Source organism: Perca fluviatilis, chromosome 19 (assembly GCF_010015445.1).
Source record: "Perca fluviatilis chromosome 19, GENO_Pfluv_1.0, whole genome shotgun sequence".
NCBI classification, from domain to species: Eukaryota; Metazoa; Chordata; class Actinopteri; order Perciformes; family Percidae; genus Perca; species Perca fluviatilis.
Genome location: NC_053130.1, coordinates 6,138,664 through 6,160,532, shown reverse-complemented (window position 1 = coordinate 6,160,532; position 21,869 = coordinate 6,138,664). Strand labels below are relative to the sequence as shown.

The 21,869-nt window shown below is 41.6% G+C and overlaps 1 protein-coding gene across 1 annotated transcript in view; it reads right to left on the bottom strand.

Annotated features, from left to right (window-relative positions):
- Positions 1-21,869, bottom strand: part of LOC120548190 (pro-neuregulin-3, membrane-bound isoform) — a 411,125-nt gene that overhangs the window by 29,781 nt on the left and 359,475 nt on the right. Inside the window, 1 exon segment of the mRNA XM_039784271.1 lies at positions 4,687-4,710. Within this exon segment, the coding sequence (XP_039640205.1) occupies positions 4,687-4,710 (24 nt within the window).

Genomic DNA, 21,869 nt, shown 5'->3' with positions numbered 1-21,869 from the left:
GAGAAGCTGAGATTGACAGGAATGGATAAACGAGAACATAGAAAGTGTAAGGAGAGATTAGAGGACACAGACAGAGAGGCACAGACTTTCCAGCGGCTGCCTCACAGCCCTAAGCATTAGCCTTTTCATGTGCCGGAGTGCAGACTGCTGACGGTGGATAAAAACCTGTATTTATACAGGTCTGCTGTGCTACAGTAGGCATGCTCTCTTGGCTGGTCACGGTCCTTTCCTCTATTACCTAAATGGCTTTATTCACCCATTTACATACTGAATGTATTTCAGTGACTGGAGCTATTGTTTTCGCTGGGGCATTTCTTTCTATCTTTCTCTCTTTTATTCTTCTTACACTTTCTCTCTTCCACTTGTAGCGTGTTCACAGTGCTGCTGCTCGGCCTCCCCAGGGTTCTGGTCAGGTGAGGTAAGCTGAACCAAAGCTATTGGCTGTTCTGTGCTGAAACACAAGGGGTATCAAGCCTTTGCTTTCATGGTCACTGGCCTGTGCAGCCACCTTCTTCATACTGTAATATTAGGACTGCCCTGACAAGGCTTGAAAGGCCATATCAATTCTTTAGTTTTTGGACGTGAAGCATTGCCTTTTTATGTCCCAGTGTGTGTTCTATATCTGTGTTACTTGTTCTTACACGTGATTTTTAACCTTGCCATGATAATTTTTATACACTGCAACCAAGTAAAAATTATGAAGCCCATCAGTCTGATTTTACCAAAAACTGTAAAACTTATATCCATGTTAAACTCTTCTTAGGTTTGTTAAAAAAAAATCTCTGGACAAGTTCTAATTTATTACTATGATACACCTGTTATTCTACATCTTTTTGCAGAGAATGTACTGCATATTATGTTTCTGTCAGCAGCAGTAACAGCTTATTTGAAAAGAACAAAGCTACACCCCCGGGAATTTAAAACTAATTCACAGAAAAATAAGATAAAAACAGAAATGATGATACTGTTTGATTGAAATGTGATCTCTGGAAAGACACCAGTGTGATTGCTACTCCTCACTCCGCATTACATCTGTCTGTCTTTCATCTCTCCTGTTACTCATCTCCTTTTTCTTCTTTGACACTGAGCAGATCAGGACTAATATTTTGCAGTCACGATGTGTGTTAGTTCTTAAGTTGTCAAAGTCGAGCAGAGTGAAATGAAAACTTTTTGTACTTCGCCTCCACATGTAAAAGACAACTGAATGACATAAATGTCACTAACTATATATATATATATATATATATATATATATATATATATATATATATATATATATATATATATATATATATGTATGTGTGTGTGTGTGTGTTTGCGTGTGTCTTGTATTCAACACAGAAACACAAATGTGTCGACCTAGCTCCATTCATCTTTGCTCTAGTTTGCCAAACTGCTTCCTTCCAGCACAAACACAAGTTAAACCCTCTGGGTGGATATTGAATATCAACACGACTTACAATCCAAAAATAGCTGCCTGTAACACTTTGCTCTTACATTGATTTACTACCAGGTGGAACATCTCGCAGTCAGAGCTCAGTGATCTCTGATGGAAAGGAAATATTGATGCCCACATGACTGACAGTAAAAAACTTCTCCCCTTTTTGCCAAGCGATTTAAAAAATGTATAAAGAGGAAGTAAGGATCCAAGAAATCTTAAATATATTCTCTGTTTTATTAAGCCGTGTGTGGGTGATGGCCTGGGTGGAGAGATCTCAACCTTCAGACACTTCTTTTCTAATTTTAACCTCAGAAACTGACTCTGGAGGGGGGGGGCGGTGCATTCTCTATAAACATGCATAGGGCTTTGGGTTGGCTGTGGAAGATAACTACCATGGGATTAGACTGAGTAGCTTAAACCCAATGCACATACAGTATGTTTCAGTATCTACACTCAGTAGGTAACACCTGTAAAGTACGCCTGCATGTTTTTGCATTGAAGTCGTAGTTATTGTTATTAATATTTTGCCCCACTCATGTACAGTATGTAAAGGGTTCTCCACCTCTCAATGTTATTTAGTCCAGTACAACACTGCCTTTATGACCTCAATAATACACAGATTTGAATTAATTTCAGAGAATTCAATTTACGTATTTGTGACCATGTCTACAAATGAATGTTATATTAGGACTGCTGTACTGGATAGCATTAGATTGTACCGTTCTGCCTAACAAAGTGGAGTGTATATGGATGTGATACACAGAGTTGTTCCTCAGATTCCATTAGACTAACTTAACTGATAAGCTTTAGTCAGCAAAACCGAGTGCAATAATATACATAAGCATGGATGGATTCAAATAAATGGTCTTTAATAATTAGGTCTGAATTGAATAAAGATGAGTCATATGTATATGGCCAATAATTTAGGATTATTCCACCTTGTTACAATTTGGGTTTTATGACAGGTTGTAAATAAAACCGAAGTTTTGCCAGATTATCTGAATTTATGTGGCGGTAAAAGAGAAAATCAGCCACGTGTAATGTACAATAATAAGGCTCCATTGCAGAAGTAAACTGTAAGCGCACAACTAGAGCAAGTATGATAGGTCAAGGTGATAATAGGGTTTTTGTTCTTAAAGTGTCGCACACTCTGGCTTCATATGCATATCTCTTTTATTCTGATGACGTTTCGGCCCTCAGGCCTTCTTCAAATCACCTCACTACAACCCTTGGAGTGCATTACTTTCCTATATTATGTATTGACTTCTTTATGGCCTTCATTGCTTTGTGATAGATCTAAGCAATTATCATTACCAATAGGAATGGTCAAAACTATTATATTATCATCATATAAGAATCAAGTTTTCATGAACCAGAATGATCCTTTAAAAGCTCAGTCCACAAAAAAATTAAGCGCTGCATTGGTCCAGGCAGAACACTGATGCCGAGCTTGCATTAGTGGTAATAACAGCTTTATTGCTTCACCATCAGTGGCTCATTTATCAGTTGATTGACTACCAGCTGACTAGTAATCATACAGGCACAGACGGTGGACTTTACTACCGACTACTGATGTGTTTATTAAAGGGGGATTTGTTTGGCCAGCAGAATCCTTGTTCCTTTGATTCTTTGAGAGCTCCCTCAACGAGCAGAGCCTTATCTTATCAGAGGCAAATCTACCTAACTGTTAAACCATTTGATGGTCAGGAATGGTCAGATCCTTGACATAAGTATCTGTGACTAAAATAATATCAATCTGTGGACGATAAGGGCCCTTCCAAATAATGATATCGGATCAGTTGCTATATCAGAAATAGGATGGCGTAGGAAGGAATGTTTTAAGATTTTTTAAAACCCACACACTTTTTTTGAATTCATCCTCACACTTGCTTTTCCAAAGTGACCCACTCTGTACAGTCTGTGTATACTTAATTGTATTGTATATTGTTTCAGTGCATTGCTATGTAAGCCTTTTAAAGCCACAGACATTGACAAATCAGGCTTGAGTGTGGGAGGTGCTTATCTATCTGTGCACTGCGTGACACAATGCTGGAGAAGACATTGGCAGGACTAGAGATGTTAGGTAGGCAAAGAAAATGTGGCAGCCTGAACAATGTTGCAGAGGCATAAAACCTCTCACTGAATATAAATGGGAAAACCTGCAAGATAGTGCTGTGGAGAAGATCATCTGTCACTGCCAGGTTTGCATTGTCTCAGCAAGTTTCCTGAAAAAAAGCTTTTGTTCGTTCGACTGCAAATGCAGCGGTCGTGCCGCAGAAAAAGAAGCACGGTACTGCTTGTTCCTGGGAAATTTTACTTTGAGAATGTCGGGGCAGTTATGTCAAACCAGGGGGAGGCCATTTTCCTCGATGATCCATTGTGTGTGGAAAGGGCCCAAATTATGAGAGAGTGAGGGGCTCTAGTTAACAACAAGCTTCCATGTCATTAACTAGCGCTCCTCAGCTGTGATACCCAACTAAGAGGCTGCAAGCAGAGCCAGGAACAGGAGAGGGGAGCTTGGCAACGACTAGGAGAAGCCACTGGCATCCGCCCTTCATAGCCTCGCAGCCATGTGCGGGGGAAACACACAAACATTCAACACACAATGACTGGAAGACTCTCCTCTAACTCGCACAAGTAAAAACTAAGGACTTCAGAAACACACTTTTGAATGCGTGCCATACATGTGCACACATACACACGCACGCACTAATGAGGATTGCATATGGTAACCGAGCCAACATCATAAAAACTCCCTGACTGTACCCCGCCCGCCTCTCTGTTCTCACTGTTTCCAAGGAGACTGCAGCACATTGGAATTCTGAAGGGACACTTCATAAGCAATTGTGTGTGAGAGAAACAAAGGGAGAGCAAGAGAGAAAGAAAGCATAAAGATAGGGATGGTGCAGAATGATATATGATTACATCTGTTTAGGGAGAGACGAGAGGGACAAAGACAGTGGCTAATATTTCAAAGACTGTAAAGCATGGCCACAGAGAGAGTTTGTTGGTTGTGAAAATGTGAGTGTACATTCATAGGGACGCCATTTGTTTTCAACACATGTCAAATGATATAATGACGTCATATGTGATTAGGCATGTCCACGTGTGCTATTTGCTGGGTGTCATGAACAATGCATGTAGTGTATGTAAGCAATTACAAAGCGCAATGTTGATCCAATATGAAGCCTGTGATGTTTACAGTCGTGACTCATGCAGATGCGAGATAAGAAAAGCTTCCTTACCCATAAACTCGATGCCCAAGTGGTCTGTTGTTTCAGGCAGCAGGGAGGAGAGGGGGAGGGGAGAGAGATAGAGAGAAAATAAAGTTATTATTAAGAATTGTGTGCGTTAGCATTGTGTCACAGCGTATAGCCAGATCATCACTGACTTGTTGTTCTTTCATGTAAGCTGCTGTATCGGGATTTTATCTGCTGTCACATGGAGTCAGAAGGCACATGATAGTAATGTTACAAGAAATGACACACACACACACACACACACACACGCACACATTTACTTGCTCCGATGTATTTGTGAGGACCCTCAGTAATGAAGCTCAGCGTAAATTCTTAAAGGAAGACTTCATTCACTTTTCCATCACTCATAATGATAAGCTGTTTCACGGTACGTCACTGGTCAGTAGTAATCAGAACAGCTGTGTTGTTGTTAGTTAAACCAATCAGGGTCGACCATTTGTCGACGAGCCTATCACAGCTTGATACCCTGCTTTAAATCTGCTCTCTCTTCCACGGTTGGCAGTTGTCGTTTCAGGAAATAGAGTGCGTGCGTTTCCTGACCGGTTGCATGGCATTCCTGTTTACGCTGTCTTTTTGTGCTTTTGTGGCTGCTATGTCGGATTCTGAGTTGGATCCGGGGTCGGATGGTCCTGGTGGGTGTTTGGACGTGGAGGCTTCCACGGGGTCTCCGGACGGCGTGCGTCGGAGCTCTAGATTGACCGCCGTCTCTGGTTCACTTTCGGGGGAGGCTGACCGGATGTCTTCTCGGCTTCGGGATCGGGGCGTCGTGGCGGCTCCGGGCGTGCTTTCACCGGAGCTTCGGGAGCTGGCTGCTCTTGGCGACTGCCTGTCGCCAGCCCCGTCTGTGGCCACGCCGGTTGCCAGTGGTCGTGGTCGGAAACGGACCAAGAAGGCGGATCCGCCTGCCAGGGCCCCGGCGAAGAGGAGAGCTGCGGGGGCACTCAGCCAGCCGGCTGATACGGCTGTTCCGGGGGGCTCCTCGGATTCCGGCCTCATCCTCGCGTCACTGCAGTCCCTCGCCGGCTCGATGCAGGCCATGGAGGCTAGGATGCGGGCTGTGGAGAGCATGGCGGGTGGCGGCGTGTCTGGTACTATTACTACCGCTCTGGCTTCCCTGTCTGTGCCAGCGGTGGTCGGTGTTCAGCCGGTGCCTTCTCCTTCCGTGGAACATTGTCATTCCTTGGCCACTGCTGTGCCTTCTCTTTCCCTAGGTAGGCCTTACATCCCCGTGTCTGCTAATATTTCCAGTAGGCTGCGCTCTAAAATTCTGCAGGGCCGTGATGTTAATCTGGTGAGTCTTATTTTGCCGTCCCCGGAGTGTGATAAGTCTCTGGTGGCGGGGGATGGGTTTTCGGCGGTGGTTAAGTCCGCTGACCCTCGGCTGAACAAGGATCTTTCCTTTGGGCAGTTCGTGGTGGCGTTTGGGTATATTTCGGACGTTATTTGTTCCGTGTACCCCGGCAGGGTGGAGTTGGATTCGTACCTGGCGTTGGTGGGCGATTTGTTCCTGAGGTACGGGCGGAACTATTTTTGCAGTACCATAGAGCTTTTCGGAAAGCTGCCGCTCATATTGCCCGACTAACGTTCGCCTGGACTGGTCAATTCTGGACACTGAGATCCTGGTTATGGTCGTGGGGGTGCTCAAGCTATTTTGTGTTCTCACTCCGGGGCTGCGGGACATGTTGCTTCGCTGCCCCGCGGGGTGTGGGGCAGCCAACCGGCCCGGCCCAGTCGCACCGTGGCGGTCGCGGTTTCCGGTGTCTGGAGTGGATGCCGGGGGCGCCAGGTTCATACGTCCAACAATAATCCGATTTGTAATAATTTTAATGAAGGTGTGTGTACTTATGGGATGCTGTTTTCTTCACATCTGCAGCGATTGTCGGGATGCACATCCGTCGTACCGGCCCGCCGCGCGCCCGGAAGCCTCGGGGTCAACCTCAAACTGGTTCCAAGACATATTGAAGCTCCATCCCTCTACCCCATTAAATTTACGTGTGTTGGCATCTGAACTGTCTAGTCATCCTAATTCTGTGTTTGTCGATCATCTGCTGTCTGGGCTTTCCCAAGGGTTTCGGGTGGGCGTTCTCGCCGATCCGGAGGTTACATATGTGGCGAAGAATCTTCTTTCGGCTGTTTCTGACCCTGATACGGTGGCTAGGTTGGTTGCGTCTGAGGTTAGCAAAGGGTATATAGTGGGGCCGCGTTTGATTCCTCTCCGTTGTGTGTTTCGCACTAGTCCTTTGGGTGTTGCGACTGGGAAATATTCTGGGAAGAAGCGCCTTATATTTGATCTGTCCGCGCCGCGCTGCGGGCCCGTGTTAAGTATCAATAGTCTCATTCCACCGGTCCCTTTCTCCCTTCATTATGCCACTGTTGATGATGCGGTTAAACTTATTAAGTTGGCGGGGAGGGGGGCCTGGCTCTCCAAGGCTGACATTACTGATGCCTTTAAGATAGTCCCTATACATCCTTCGCAGTGGCCTCTTTTTGGCGTCAGGTGGGATTCCAAATACTATTTTGGTGTGCGTCTGACGTTCGGGTGCCGGAGCAGCCCGTGTATTTTTAATCATGTTTCCGAGGCACTTTGCTGGATCCTGCTTAACAGGGTTGGGGTTCCAGCGGTGATTCATTTGCTGGATGATTTTCTTCTTCGTGACCCCCTGGGGATAGTGTTGGGTCGTTGGGCAAATTGAGACGGTGTTTTCTTTCCCTCGGTGTCCCTCTGTCTGAGGCTAAGACTGTTGGTCCGGTTACGCGGTTGGAGTTTCTGGGCATCACCCTCGACTCGGTGCGCATGGAAGCGTCCCTTCCGGGTGAGAAGTTGGAACGCATTCGTGCCATTGCTGCGTCCTTTGTGCCTGAGTGTCTTGTTACTAAGCGGCGGTTGCTCTCATTGCTGGGGCATTTGAATTTCGCTATGCGCGTTATTCCGCAGGGGCTCTCTTTTATATCCCGGTTGCTGGATTTGGCATCTTCGGTGCCTGGGTTGCATGATGTGTTGTCCCTGGATGACGGGTGCCGGTCTGATTTGCGTTTCTGGTCCCGACTTCTGGATGACTGGAATGGCATTTCGTTTTTCTACGACGACGTAGTATATTCTTCTGATTCGTTGAGGTTTTACACGGATGCTGCACCTTCCGCGGGGTTTGGGGGGTATTTTCAAGGGCAGTGGTTTGCTGGCCACTGGCCTCCCACTTTTTCCCCGGCGGATTCCATTGCTCTATATGAGATTTACCCGATTGCTATAGCTTGCCGCGTCTGGGGCGGTCTGTGGACACGGAAGCGGATTTCAGTCCTGTGTGATAATCAGAGTGTGGTTGACATTATTAATAGAGGGCGCTCAACATGTTGTCAGATAATGCCTCTGATGAGGAGCATCACCTGGTCGTCTGTCACGCACAATTTTATTATTACTGCTCGCCACGTCCCGGGACATCATAACTCTGTGGCTGATGCTTTGTCTCGCTTTCATTTTCAGACCTTTTGGAGCCTCTGCCCGGCAGCCTGGCCTGTACCAGTAGTGCTACCGTCACTACGGGAGCTAGCAGTGTATTGATTCCTAATCCCGTTGATGCTTATTTAGTAGCGGCTAGGGAGTATATGAGGAAAGGCTTAGCTGTGTCTACTCTGAAAACATATGATTTTGCGTGGTGTACTTTTGCTTTATTCTGTGTGTCTATTGGTGTCCCCCTTAAACCTGTTCTCCTTACTAGTGTTTGTGCTTTTATTTGTTATTGTACTGATACTCGTCACTTTAAACCCCAATATACGAGGGGGTTACTGGCCGGCATCCAATTTAATATCAGGTGTTATGATCCATCGTTTCCTAGCTTATTTTCTACGCCGGCTGTTAAACTAATTTTGAAGGGTATCAATAAAGCTCACCCTTCTTCCCCCGACCATAGGCAACCTATTACTTTGGGTATATTGCATAAATTGGTGGGTGTTCTTAGGCAGGGGGTATTTTCCGCGTATACTGACATGTTACTTGAGGCTGTGTTTATGGTTGCTTTCTATGCTTTCCTTAGGTGCGGGGAATTCACTACGCAGTCAAAATCATTCAACTCCAGTAGAGATATTACATTCTCTGATCTGGTATTTCATGCTAGTCATTATTGCTTGAAACTTAAGCATTCTAAAAGAGGTGGCGCCTGTTCTATTGTGGTTGCTCGCACAGACTCACAGTTCTGTCCATTCAAATCTATGATTAGTTATTTGTCACTTAGACCACGCACTGATTCCCTCGCTCCACTCTTTCTGATTCCTGGGTTCTTCCCTATGCATAGATGTTGGTTTAATCAGCAGTTGAATGCAGTCCTCCTCAAAGCTAAGATGTCCACCCAGCATTATTCTGGGCATTCATTTAGAATAGGAGCTGCTACTACGGCGGCTAATCAGGGCATGTCGAGGACGTCTCTGCAACAACTGGGACGATGGTCATCCTCTGCCTACGCATCCTACATCCGTCCGGATGTCGATAAAGTTCTCGAGAACCAGAGATCCCTGAAACCATAATGGTAGGTATGCTTGCATATAACTGGTGGTGGTGTATTTTGTGGGCTTCTGTCAGTCTTATCCATTGTACGCATCATGCGCTGTCAAGCTGCTTATACCTGCATCGGCCGTGTGCATCAGGCTTCAGGCATAATAGCCTAACGCGTGGCTCTTGAACCGGCTTGGGTGCCTGTTATTGCATGATGTTGCAAACGGCTGTGTGCCCTCGTTACATCTGTAGTTACATTTATTATTTTGCCTTTCTTATTTTTCCCCTTCCCATTGCCGATTTGCTATTTGCCTTTCTTATTTTGCCTTTTAGTTCGCCACTGTTCCGTGGCAGATTTTTAATTGCCTTTCTTATGTTCCGTCCCGGGCCGGGCGCTGAGGTTTGTTTTGCTCCCGCAGTTGCCGAAGTTTTGGTAACGGCGTGTCGCCGTCTTTTTAATTGCCTTTCTTATTTTGCATTTATTTTCACAGGTCTATTGCTGTGGATGGGCAAGATCCATGGTTTACTATTTGCGCCGGTCGTATGCCGAGGTTTATTTTGCATTCGGTGGGCACCGATATTATTTTATTTCATATTTATTTTGCCGCGGTCGTATGCCGAGGTTTTGTTTTGCTTACACCGGGCGAGTGCCGAAGTTTTAATTTGATTAGGCTGTGCGCAAATTTTTATTTTCATGGTGTGGGCAGTAATCTTTCTGCTTTTGGTAGGCTAGTTATTGTACTTTTATGTCAACTTTGCTTTCTCGTTCGTCTGCAGAGTCCTGCGGCTCATGAGGTATGTATGCGCCAACTAGTTTTCTCACTAATTGTCCTTTTGGGGGATTTGTTTGGGTTCCTTAAACCCTTTAGGATATTTGGGTTCGATGGAGTCCAATCTCCAGAGACTCGTACATTTACATGTTGTATGTACAATAAATATGTTCATAATTGCAAAGAAGTCTCTCCTGATTGAAATGAAGCTCAGCGTAAATTCTTAAAGGAAGACTTCATTCACTTTTCCATCACTCATAATGATAAGCTGTTTCACGGTACGTCACTGGTCAGTAGTAATCAGAACAGCTGTGTTGTTGTTAGTTAAACCAATCAGGGTCGACCATTTGTCGACGAGCCTATCACAGCTTGATACCCTGCTTTAAATCTGCTCTCTCTTCCACGGTTGGCAGTTGTCGTTTCAGGAAATAGAGTGCGTCCCGCCTCCCCCCTTCTGCCACCGTGGTGTGGTCAGCCCGCTCCGGACCTGGGTTGCATCTCGTCTTGGCTGTTGATGGTCCCTCTATTTATTCTCCACCACCAGTGTCTGGACTCCATCAGGGGATTTGTTTGGGTTCCTTAAACCCTTTAGGATATTTGGGTTCGATGGAGTCCAATCTCCAGAGACTCGTACATTTACATGTTGTATGTACAATAAATATGTTCATAATTGCAAAGAAGTCTCTCCTGATTGAAATATTGTAATTCCAAACCCTTACATTGACCCAAATAAACAACTCTGAACACTTCGAGCAATGGAAATATTTTATAAAAAGTTGATGTCACGTATGTCCATGCACAAATAAATTATTGGCAACATTTGAAGGCAAATCTGATGATAGTTGTGGGGTTGTTCACTCACGTTGCCCGGTCACTGTGAGACAAAATCTGATCACACCCACACAGTGTAATTTTTTTTCAAACGAACCATTTCACTTTATAGAGAACTACAGTACTTAAAAGAGTACTGCACTGATTAGCAACGCCAAAATATTGTCGGACTCACGATAAACTGTTAAATAAAGTATCAAAATCAGTGCTTCTTCGTTGTGAAAACCTGGCACCTACATTACCCACAATGCAACTTGACTGCTAAAAGCTGGGTGTGAGATTTCAGGTGTGTTATGCTAACAGAGGTCCTGACTCTCAAAGCCTTAAACTCTAGTTGGTCCTCACGAAGATATAAATATAAGAGTATCCACACACTCAGCCAAACACACAAAGCCAAAAGCTGAACAAACAACACTGTGTATACCCGATGCCTGCACAGCATAAATGTGAGAGCTTGTGTGCATTCTGCTGTGTAAAACATATCGGGAAAACAAGAGGTCAGAGGTAATTCTGATCCTGTAAAGGGCTCGCATTTTGACATTAAAGCCACAATAAACTTTTTGCGGCCATTTTTTTATTTTACCTTTCTATATTATATTGTATTTTTCATCATTTCTGTTTTGTATGGTTATATTATATTTGTTATCATTGTTTAATCCTGAAAAATCAGCATCTGGCTTTACTGAAAAAGGAAACCAACACAAACTGTTAAATTAAAATGAATGAAAATGAAAGCTGTGGTTTTCAAAACACAATAATTACTACAGTGTCTTGGATTACAGGTGCTTCTCTGGGCTCTATAGGACTGGAAATGCAACTCTCACTGAGTGTAAGAAAATAGTCTAGAGGAAGTGCTGATGTCAGTGGTGTCACCGCTGGCTTTTACCACACTGACAGTGACTTTATCTCCTGAGTGGCCCTGCCCTACATTTTAGAATGGGTGAGCTGTTCTTTCTAATGCGAAAAGCTCTGTCCAATCTGCCCCCAATCTTATCAGGCAATGTTAGCCTGGATGTAAGCGGATCATTTTTCACTTTACCAATGACCCAGAGACCTCTCTCCACTGCCTTCTTGATTTCTCCCTTCAAAAACACCTGTGATGTCGGACAGGAGAAGATGAACACGATAAACGCTACTCTCACTTGAAAGCCTGTGGAAAAATCTACATTTGGTTTTCGACATATATTTGTCAACCACTGAAAGTTTGACTATAGCCCTCAAAGAAAGTTATAACAATGTTAAAGCGACTTAAAGAACAGCTTAAGGTGGGTTGAATGCAAAGTTTGCAAATCATAACGTTTCTCAAAACAATCCATCAAAATGAATAATCCAAACTTTTACAAAGCAAACCAACAAAACCAAATACCACATTTAATAAATAAATTGCAGAAAAAAGAAAATGTAGTATTATCTCACATGAAATATGTACTTTTTGTATGAAGATAAATGCCATTTCATTTATTAGATATGTACATAAAAAAGCAGACTGAAGTGTAAACCAGGATGGCTTTGTTTTAAATTGAAGTCAGAAAAAAAATGTGCTTGAAAACCAAAATATTAATGAACATTGCCCCCTAAAATATGAGATTGAAAACTCAGGAAGAAGCTTGTAATTGGGCCTTGACTTTGTCTTATGTTGTCATTTGTTTTCAAATTAAACCTCAATTCTAAAGAAAAACTTAAAATATTAGATCCAGTTGCAACTTAATTGTCAAGGAATTCACCAAAAATATCAATGTTTTTTAATGCTTCAGAGAAAGGGATACAACTTCCGAAAGTAAAAAGCAATGAGGATTTAAAAAAAAAAGTATAACACTAGAGTTAATTCTCAAAAGATTTGCAAAATGTTGCTGCTTTGTGCACTTGGCTGCCTAATTGAATGATGGGAATGTTCTTCTAAAATTAAATGACCATCCTTTATATTCATTTGATGAAAGTTTTATTCATATTGCTTAATAAGAACACAAGTCCATAAATATTTTTTAGCTTATTGACCTCTACAGAGCCAAAGGAAAATGAGAAAGTGTGATATGTCCTTGAAATTCTGCAGTTTTGCAGCCCTTTGGGTAGGTAGAGCTATATGTGCCGCTACTGCCAGGGTTAGAAACTCAATTTCCCATGGAGCTCAATGAGTAGAGCCTAGCACTAAAGCTGCCAAGGTTAGGGATTTCATTTTCTGTGTAGCTTGGTGGGTAGAGCATATATCAGCACCAGCACTGTCAGGATATGAGCTTCAGTTCCCATTGGGGCCACCCATACTCAAGATGTATGCACTCCTGCTACTGTAAACCACTTTAGATGGAAGGGCCACCCAAGTGTCATATGTTAAATATGCTCTATGGAAACTGATAGCCTTTGAATCATTAGGTTGGCCGACAGATACCACTGCAGATGCCACATCTGAATCCAAAACAGGCTGGGAACTTTCCAATATTGTGGGATACATTTTCACAAAAAAAGGATATTGTTTTCCCATCAGAAAAGCTTTACCAAAGAGATGCACATTATGAGGAAGCTAGAATTCTGACTCAGAAATGATGAACTACAGTAATAATGTTGAGGTGAATGACAGGCATTAGTATTTGCCTCCGATAACCTGGGCTCAATTCTGAATTTATTCCACATATTCCACAAATATGTCCTTTAATAGTGAGGGTTTCCCTTTACTTACTTGCTAAATATCCAAATACAACTCCTGCATTCAAAAGCTTTACCCACAGAACTTCATTCTGAAATGCTAGAGGAGATCTCAAAGTTTCCAAAGATACCAAATATGAATTTTGGTGAAATGAGGACACGCTGATGCACACACCCCATCATTTGATGAAATGGTGCAATCACAAAAACACAGAGTCTAACATTTGAATATTTCACTTTGAGTAAATAAACATTACAACAGTGGTGAAGTAGCTGCAATCAAGAGCTAGAACATGCCCAGAATATATGTGATGCTCTCAAACAGAATTCTTTCAAAAGGAAAGTTTTGTAAATCGTATTTTTTGGATGAATATTACTGATGCATTTACATATAAGCAGCATTTTAATGTTGTAGCTGGAGCTAATATGATCTACATTAAATAATGTTAGGATGTTAAATCTATTATGCATCATATTTTATTAAATCATTATAGGTCTTATAAGTCATAATGCATTAGATAATTTACTTGAAAGTACAGTATAGAAAATGAAAATACTTACTTCAAGCACTTTAAACAATAAATGTACAACCAAAGCCTTTGCCAAATCATAAGTTGCTATTAAACATTATGTTTCATAATGGCTCCATTGGTTGATAAAATGAGAGTATAATGTATTATACTATTTTATTATTCTAATGTTCCAGACTAATGCTGTTAAAACTGCTGTATATCTCTGCTGTTTGTGGACATTGAAGCTGACATAAATGGACTGTAAAGCCCATTGAAATGTCCATGGCATTTCTAATCCTTCACATTTGCAATCGTCTTGGCAAATTACACACCACACAACATATAGGAACTCAGATGAAGAAACTAAGCAAACCAATAAGGTATTTTATATGAAAGTAGATACTTCTCACTGTGCGTGTGTGTACGTCTGCAGCCTGAAGTGGAGGCAGGTGTGGGTGGCAGGGAGTCTGTAGCGTGTCGCCCTACTTCCTCTCCCTGTGGACCAACACATGGTGATGAGGATAGGCTGTGTGTGTGTGTGTGTGTGTGTGTGTGTGTGTGTGTGTGTGCTTCCTTCCACCCACCTCTGGAGTGAGCCTCACAGTGAAAAACAGATTAGCTGACCTCCACTGGGACACAAACCCCACTGATTTACAGACTACTACTCATTTGAAAATGCTACTGTATGTATCATATTTTGCCATGAATATATGAAAATAGTGGTGCTGTGATATCATAATGCATCATCAAATGTAATATTAGCCCTCTGGATTTATCAAAGTTATCAAACCTGGTAAAATCCTGACAGACAAATCAAGTTATTTCAATTCTAACCATGAGGAAAGTACAGGAAATACACCTACACAAAAAAATGAGTGCGTGCCAACATGATCTTTTATTCCTGACGGAAACATGGATGTGCTAATCACGGCCAGCTGTGTCTATTCTTCTCTTGTCTTCTCTTCCTCTCTTGTAAAGGCTGTGGCCATGATTGGGGCATTGCTGCTGTGCTCAAAACATATTTCTAATGTCACCATATTGTATCAAAGCATGAAAGTGAGAGAAAGTAAGGAGCTTTTGAATAAAAAGAGAAAACTCAAAATGAATGCTTTCAGGGTTCCTAATCATTTTCTGATGAATGCATGCTGAAAGCGCCAACGCTGTCTGACTAAACCACTGTCATCAACACAATTGATTATGTCATTTTAAGTGAAAGATTGAGGCTAGTATCTCTGGGACTACCAATACTACTACTAATTAATATCTCATACATTAGGAACATGTCAGCCTCGTTTGCAAATTATGTTTCTTTAGCACAATTAATTACATATGGTGTGCTGGAAGGCTTAGTGCTCGCTTCATAATATTCTGTTAGTTACTGTTCTTTTGTCATTTAATTAATTGTCATACAAACAAATGCCCAGATTATTTGGGATTATTAAACTTTAAAAATGCTGCTGCAGGGATAAAACAATGGTCTGTTTAAAAAAAAAAAAAAGCATACAATTCAATATAGAAATGATTATGCTGCAAACAATTGTCTGCCACAATCTGCCACATAAAGCACAACACAAGTCTTGTATCATTCAACCAGAACAAATCCCCCAGATACTACATTTTAAAAGTATAGCCCTGACATCATCCCATACAGAGAATCAAAACCAAGAAGATAATTTGTCAGTTTCTTAAAATACCAGAGTCCCTGTGCATTGAAACATGCTGGTGACAGGAACTAGCACCGGAATGCAATGTGTTATGGTATGGGAGCCAATTACTAAGTCTACTGCCTTGACTTGAGGACAGGTGAGGAATGACAAGGGAGTCCTGGAGGGAGACTGTGAAGGTAACATCATGAGACATCTGGCATTTTAATTGGGAAATACTTCCTGGAATGATGGAGATCCCTGTTCTGTGTCATAACTGTCAACCCCACTATATGAAGTGTACAAAATTGATATAGGAACCTTTTTTAAACTTACAAAATAAAAAATATTATTCAAATATGATTTTTTTTTTTTTTTGCTATGTAGCCATGTTTTTTTTTTCTTAGTGGATTGAGTCATTTCTGACCAATTTCTATTAGACACAAATGCATGGGGAAATGGAGCCCAGGTTGAAAAAAAATGGTAGTTACCCTTTAACAGAGGTGGAAAGTAACAAAATTAATGAACTCACGTTACTGTATTTAGTAGTTTTGTTGTGTATTTTGTGTTTTTCAAGTAATTTTTAAAAAATCTGTAATTTAAATCCCATCTGTTACTGAGTAAAAAAAAAAAAAAAAGTAAAATAATCGTGCCCGGAACCACTACAGTGACGAATGTTCGGCATCTAGGCTGCCTACCAGGCGCCAAGTCTTTCTGTAGGAGATTGAGAACGAGATGGAGGTGGATCAGGTGAGCGACGACGGTTCAGAGACTGTTTCTGTAGAAATGCTAGCTGAAACATCGAACTCTACTGCCCAAAACGACAAATAATATAGTATCATCTCGCAGTGCTAAATATACCAATGCCAAATGCCAAAGGTGACTGAACTGACAGCATTCAATAACTCCACATCTAATCTGCGAAAGCATGTTTTGGCATTGGTACTTCAAATGAAGTTTTCATGACTAATAGCAAATTCGCCAATTAGCATGTGTCGTGGCATTGCTAATTTTTGTCTAGCACTAGCAATCCGTAGGACAACGTATGTAGAACAATATCTAAATCCCCCTGCCCTGTTTTACAGTTTTTTTTTAATGTAACTAAGTAACTTTTACTTAAATTACATTTTAACTTTAATTACTTTTACTTGAGTAATTTTTCAGATAGGTAATTTCACTTGTACTTGTGTAATATTTCATCAAAGTATTGGTACTTTTACTTGAGTTACAATATTTTAGTACTTTTCTCCACCTCTGCCCTTTAATAGGATGTATCTTGTGTGCAAATTCTCCAGTGTCGCCTTGTTAAATACAGACAATGTTTCTGTCTCCAAGTGCACTGCAATACACACAAACACACATAATCTTCATCTCTTTTACATCACTCCGTCAGATAAAAAAAGGAAGTATTCTACAGATGGGCATGCATCATGTCCAATTCTCAGACTGACTGATAGCTTCGCCCTCCATGTGTGCAGAACAGAGAATGCGCTACATGCTATTTCCAATTAGTGCTCAGCAGCACTCTTTGGAGAGCGGGAATTTTTTGTTATATTTTGACAGATGGCGGATCTGAGGGGGCAGAGGGGAAAACTAAATGATCGCCCTGCATTGTCCAGTGTTCAGCCTTGATGAGATTCAACAGTCACACAATCATGTGATGTAACACAGAGTCTGGGTTTCTGGCTCTGGCTCACTCTTGCTCTGTGTTACCCAATATTTTGTTGTTAACTAGGTTTTGCAGGTGCGTGTACACATCCATTGGGATCGTAGCTTGATTTTGTGCAATGAAGTAAATAAAAATGTAACAGCATGCACTTATTATTGTTACCGTTATCAGAGCTAGCAGTATGTGTATTCAGTAGTCGTAATAGTAACATTAATGTAATTTAACAACGCCCCCCAAAAGCTGCTTTTTATGTGGCAAGAAGCAAAACAACATATTTGGAACATTTATCTCATCCTACTGACAAAGCTGCAATAACTGCTGCCTCGAGGTTTGCACCCTGCAGATAACAGGCTATACTTAAATTTACCCTCATTTCCAAAAGAAAACAAAAACATTGACATGCAAAATGCTCATGAAAAATTAAATTTTTCAGCAGCTAGGAAAATAATAGCATTCAGCCACAAAGTGGTTTAGTTGGTTTTCAAATCTCCTCCACTTTTTTCTGGTTGCATGTCTGTCCTAAGCTGAGGGGAGCATCCTGTAGCACGCTACACTCTGACAGATTAATGCCTGAGGGTGCGGAGCAGTAATATGTGTCTATAATCCCCAAAACAATCTACTTGCTGAATGCCAGTATCAGTCATTGTTGAATTTGAATGGCATCTTTCACTGACCCGTTTCATCATTTCATCATTTGTTGTCTCTCCCTTGAACCCCTCTCTTTTTGTTTTTGCCTGCAGCGGTTGCTATGGCAACAAGGTATCTGTATCTTCTGATCCGACAGAAACTCATCTCTCATCTGAGCTGTCTGCCCTGCATCCATAAACCAGAGTGGTCCAAACAACTGGCCCGGGGAGGATGATCTACTTCTGGCTTACAATACTATACCTAAAAAACCCACTCAAAGTAAAGTCTACAGGGATAGACAAGAAAACTACTAACAGACCTTGGAGTCATTTTCACAAGGCAAGATGGTGTAACTGTTAAAGAGAGAGAGAGAGAGAGAGAGAGAGAGAGAGAGAGAGAGAGAGAGAGAGGGGAAAAATACTTTAAAGCTCTGCTGACCAACTTTTTCACATTAAACGTGTAATTGGAGAGGAGACTTATCACCAACTCTGCAGTTCTTCAAAGCGTTTTAGCCTCTTTCAGTTGTTTGGTTTATTTTTGGGTCCCATTTACTGTTCAGTTTAGTCTCAACGCTCTAATCACTGTATTCAGCCTGCCCGGCACCAAACAGCAGACAGAAAAAAGTAAGCAACTAGGAGATGAAAGAAGTGGACCAAAAGAGCTGAAGAGCCAGCTCTTTTTTCCAAAAGGAGGAGCTAAAAGGAGAGGGAATTTTGGACTTCAGACTCAGAGATTGGAATCAGGTGGACAGAAACATGATTCAAATGCATCTCTGTTACCAGATATGTAAACAAACTAATTGTTGAGGTTTTTTTATCATAAGAATATCACATTTTTAAAGAAGAATGCAAAAAAAAAAAAAAACCTTCGGCTATCTATTATTATTAGTACTATTTAATTAAAAATATGCTAATATCACATTAAAAAAATCTTTGCAGGGGGCCACCCGGATAGCTCAGTTGGTAGAGCGGGTGCCCATATATAGAGGTTTAGTCCTCGATGCAGCGGGAGTTCGACTCTGACCTGCGGCCCTTTGCTGCATGTCATCCCCCTCTCCCCTTTCATGTCTTCAGCTGTCCTGTCGAATGAAGGCCTAAAAATTCCCCCGAAAAAATCTTTGTAGGGTGGTTTGAAGTTCTGGCAGTATTCCATTTAATACCAAACCAGGCAGTGTTGCACCTTTTCGCTTTTTTCCCTCTATTCCTAAAGGTGCAACACCGGCTAAACTTGATCATTTTGTAAAAAGAGTTTGGTTGAATATAAACAAAAAAAACATACATGAATTATGACTTGACTTTTTTTGCAGTGCAGAATGAGTATTTCCATTCAGCTCTTATTTCTCTATAACCCTCTATCCTCTTTGGCTCTGCTATGAACTGCCTTATTTTCTCCATGTTCCTCTCTGTCTTTTTCTAGGATTCTGCTGCTTCTTTAGTGTGGAAACTTCACTTCATCAGTGTAGATGAAGATAGAAATCAATCCTTCCAGAAAAATGCGTTTTTCTGTGATTGTTACGGGCAAAAATCCTTTCAAGTTTTCTTAAAAAATGCGATGGAATATGCGGGATATTTATGCAGTTTAATGCGATGAAATTGCGGGAACTTGCAAAAATTGCGGAAACTTGCAAAAACTGCAGTTTGATGAAAAAGAGAAAAAAAGTGATTCCCCCAACACCCTGCTTTTCGATGATGTTCACGTCGCGTAATGACGTCACTTCATAACGTTCCCATGGCAACAGCGTAAAATGGCTGCTCTTGTGTGAAGTAAACGCAACATTTTTCAACTTTCTGCTAAGATATGTGACTTTTTTGCAACGAAAATGCGGGGATTATGAAATCATGCAAGCCCTGCATATTTTGCGCGGAAATCTGCAATTTATGCACCGAAAGTGCGTTGTATTTGAAAATATGCGGCCCCCACATAAATATGTGGACTTTGGCTGATTATGCATTGAATTATGCGATCGCATAATCACGTTTTTCTGGAGGGACTGAGAAATTAACTACAGTTCAAGCAAATGGCAGCTTCACAGATCCAGTGTTAAACACAAAAATCTTCAGACCCTCTACCCATCGCACATGCCCAAAATTATCGGCTATGGATGCAAATACTTCTCACATTCCCCTGACCTCACACTGACATTCACAAAAATATACAGACAAAAACAGAATAAATCAAACAAAAGAAGGAATTAAGCCGACTGTTGAGGCAATGTAGAATAACCTTTGAGTCCAATTTATTTAAATCATGCTGAAAACTTCACCTTTCGACAGGCTTCTGTTATACAGTAAAATTCAAAAAGCCTGTTAAAAGGGACTTTTTATTGGTGACTCTTTAAATTTCAGTTTCACTCCAACCCTTCATTACAACTTTACCTACTCACCTTTCATTTTGACCATTAGACATCAGCAAAAGCACACACACACACACACACACACACACACACACACACACACACACACACACACACACACACACACACACACACACACACACACACACACAATAACTCACTGCTCTTGTTTTTTTGTTAGCAAAGAAAATGCAGTCTTCACCTCCATTTGACAGTAACATCCCTCACATTATTTCCTGCTCGCCGCACACAAAAATGAGACCGATAATTCCACCCATAACAAAGCTACTTTAAACTGACTTTGAGTTATTGGGTTCAAATCAATTTCAGTCTTAAATTAAGTGTCTGAGCCTTTCGGTGCTGCACAAGGACACTTACATTTAGTGATGTTTTTTTGGGAGCCTTGAAGTTAAATGGGCCTGAAGTGTATTCACAATTATGATTGTTTATGAAAGCTGGAAGAAAAGTTATGTACAATCTACAGTCAGTGTTGGGGAGTAACGGAATACATGTAACGGCGTTACGTATTCAGAATACAAATTATGAGTAACTGTATTCCGTTACAGTTACAATTTAAATCGTTGGTATTTAGAATACAGTTACATTGTTGAAATCAATGGATTACATGACGATACTTCTCTGTTTCACGAGTTTATTCACTCTGACTAAATTAAGGCAACTCTATGCATTTTCCAGAAGCCCCGATATGAAATCGAAAAAAATTGCTATTTGCGTGATCAGTCACAATGGAGTCGGAACCGGCACGACAGAGCCAGGGCAGGAATACGTTCTATCTTGGAAATTCAAACAGCATTTCACATTAAAGAACGAACCGGGAGAATGAAATATAACTGTGCAGTGCAACCGGTGCCAGCAACCAACCTCCTTTCAGCGTCCAAATTACTCCACCTCCAACCTGAAGAAGCATCTTAAAGTAAGCTATTTTTTTAATTAGCCAAGGGTAGTCGTCTGCTGTAGTTTTACTGGTCACCTTGCTATTTTAACATTGACGTGCGACTTTACATTCTCCTACATGCTGATTTACTAGCTGCAGAGCCTTTTAAAGACTGACTAGCCCCGTTTGACATGCTAGCTAACGTTAGCTAGAATTAGCTCGTCGTAGCAAGACTGCGGTTAGATTTTTGTAGTATGCAGTTCGGGACTAGCAATACAATAATCTATCTGCTTGTTCAGGTACACATTCAGCTAGTTGGAATAAAAAGAACACACCATTATAGGCCTGTTTAGTAAGCTGGATGTGATAGCTGCATTCCTACACTTATAAAACGCAATTCAATGTGGAAGTAATCCTGAAGTAATCCAAGTATTCAGAATACGTTACAAATTACATTTGTGGGCATGTATTCTGTATTCTGTAACGAAATACGTTTTGAAAGTATCCTTCCCAACACTGTCTACAGTAGAGAAAACGTTTGAAATGTACAGTAATGCTAATTAATCGATCTCCCCGCTCCAACACTCTCAGATCTCAATTTAAAGGCCATCCCATGCATCGCAACCACGATAGCACAGGACATCACACACCCATTTCAGTATCCTGCCCTCTGGATGCAGGTACAGGACCCTGAGGTGCAAAAACAGCCCGCTATGGCAAAAACCTGGTGCCTGCAGGCATAGCAGCC